Source organism: Carlito syrichta, unplaced genomic scaffold (assembly GCF_000164805.1).
Source record: "Carlito syrichta isolate Samal-C Ts95f unplaced genomic scaffold, Tarsius_syrichta-2.0.1 Scaffold308154, whole genome shotgun sequence".
Lineage (NCBI taxonomy): Eukaryota > Metazoa > Chordata > Mammalia > Primates > Tarsiidae > Carlito > Carlito syrichta.
The window spans coordinates 91270-92427 of record NW_007252250.1 but is presented as its reverse complement, the minus strand read 5'-3'; the positions used below and the strand labels follow the sequence as shown (position 1 = coordinate 92427).

At 57.3% G+C, this 1158-nt stretch overlaps 1 protein-coding gene across 1 annotated transcript in view; it reads right to left on the bottom strand.

The window, feature by feature from the left end:
* The window catches only part of EPS8L1 (EPS8 like 1), a 14620-nt gene extending 13682 nt beyond the window's left edge, over positions 1–938 (bottom strand). Inside the window, 1 exon segment of the mRNA XM_021716076.1 lies at positions 922–938. Within this exon segment, the coding sequence (XP_021571751.1) occupies positions 922–938 (17 nt within the window).
* Between the last annotated feature and the right edge of the window lie 220 nt (positions 939–1158).

Below are 1158 nucleotides of genomic sequence, written 5' to 3'. Positions count from 1 at the left end.
AAAAAAAAAAAAAATCCCTTTTAGCCAAAATCCTGCTCCCCATCTCACGCCTCATCCTTCTCCTGCCGGTCCGATGTCCCCACAGTTTGATTACCTCTAGCCTGGAGAGCTCACTACCTAGCATACAGCTATTTTAACTCATCTCTGGTTTTCGCCCCTGCTCACTCTAGGAGACGTGAGCCTTCAATACAAACTGCCCTGATTTTCCAGCAAAAGGCCAATATTTACTAACAAGATAACAAAGGCAGCAGCAGCAGTTCCCATGAACTGATCGCCTGAGTGGGTGAAATTCCCAGCCAAGTCCTACCCATGCATTATCCTGCCAAGCTCTCAGAATTATTCCGGGGTAGAGCACGGTGGCTCACGCCTGTCATCCCAACACTTTGGGTGGCAGAGGCGAGAAGACTGCCTGAGCCCAGGAATTCAAGGCCAGCCTGGGCAACTTGGTGAGACCGCGTCTCTACCATAAATCAAAAAAGTAGCTGGGCATGGTGGCGCATGCCTGTGTTTCTGGCTATTCCGGAGGCTGAGGTGGGAGGATCGCCCGAGCCCAGGAAGTGGAGGCTGTGGTGGCCGTGATCATGCCACTGCACTCCAACCTGGGGGACTAGTGAGACCCTGACTCAAAAAAAAAAAACTGTCCCTGGGTCCCAGAGGAGGGGCTGAGCCTCGGAAAGGTGGCGTCCTTCGACCAGGGTCACACTGCAGTGGAGTGTGTGTGTTGGGATTTGAACCCAGGTCTGTCAGCTCTGGAGTGGGAGCTCCTAGCCAAGGGCTGGGTAAGAGGGGAGCGGCTCTGGCTTCCTCCGGAATGCCCAGACAGGGCCAAAGATGCTAGGCCGCCTGCTGTAAACAGGCTCTGCAGGGGTGGGGGGTGGGGGGCGGGCTGGCGCTGGGACCTGAAGGGCCTGGACCACTTACCCAGTGGTGGTGCTCATGGTGCTGAGAACGGGGAGCTCCTGCCGACTTGGAGGTGCCCTGAGAGCCAGCAGAGGTGTGAGGACTGACCTGGCCAGAAGGAGGGGTGACTCTAATGCCGGCTCCTCCTTCAGACCCGGAGTCCAGGCCACAGCCTTCCTCCCTCAGACTCAGAGGTCCAGACCTCAGCCCCTCCTCCCTCACACCCAGGGGTTCAGGCCTCCAGCCCCTCCTCCGTCT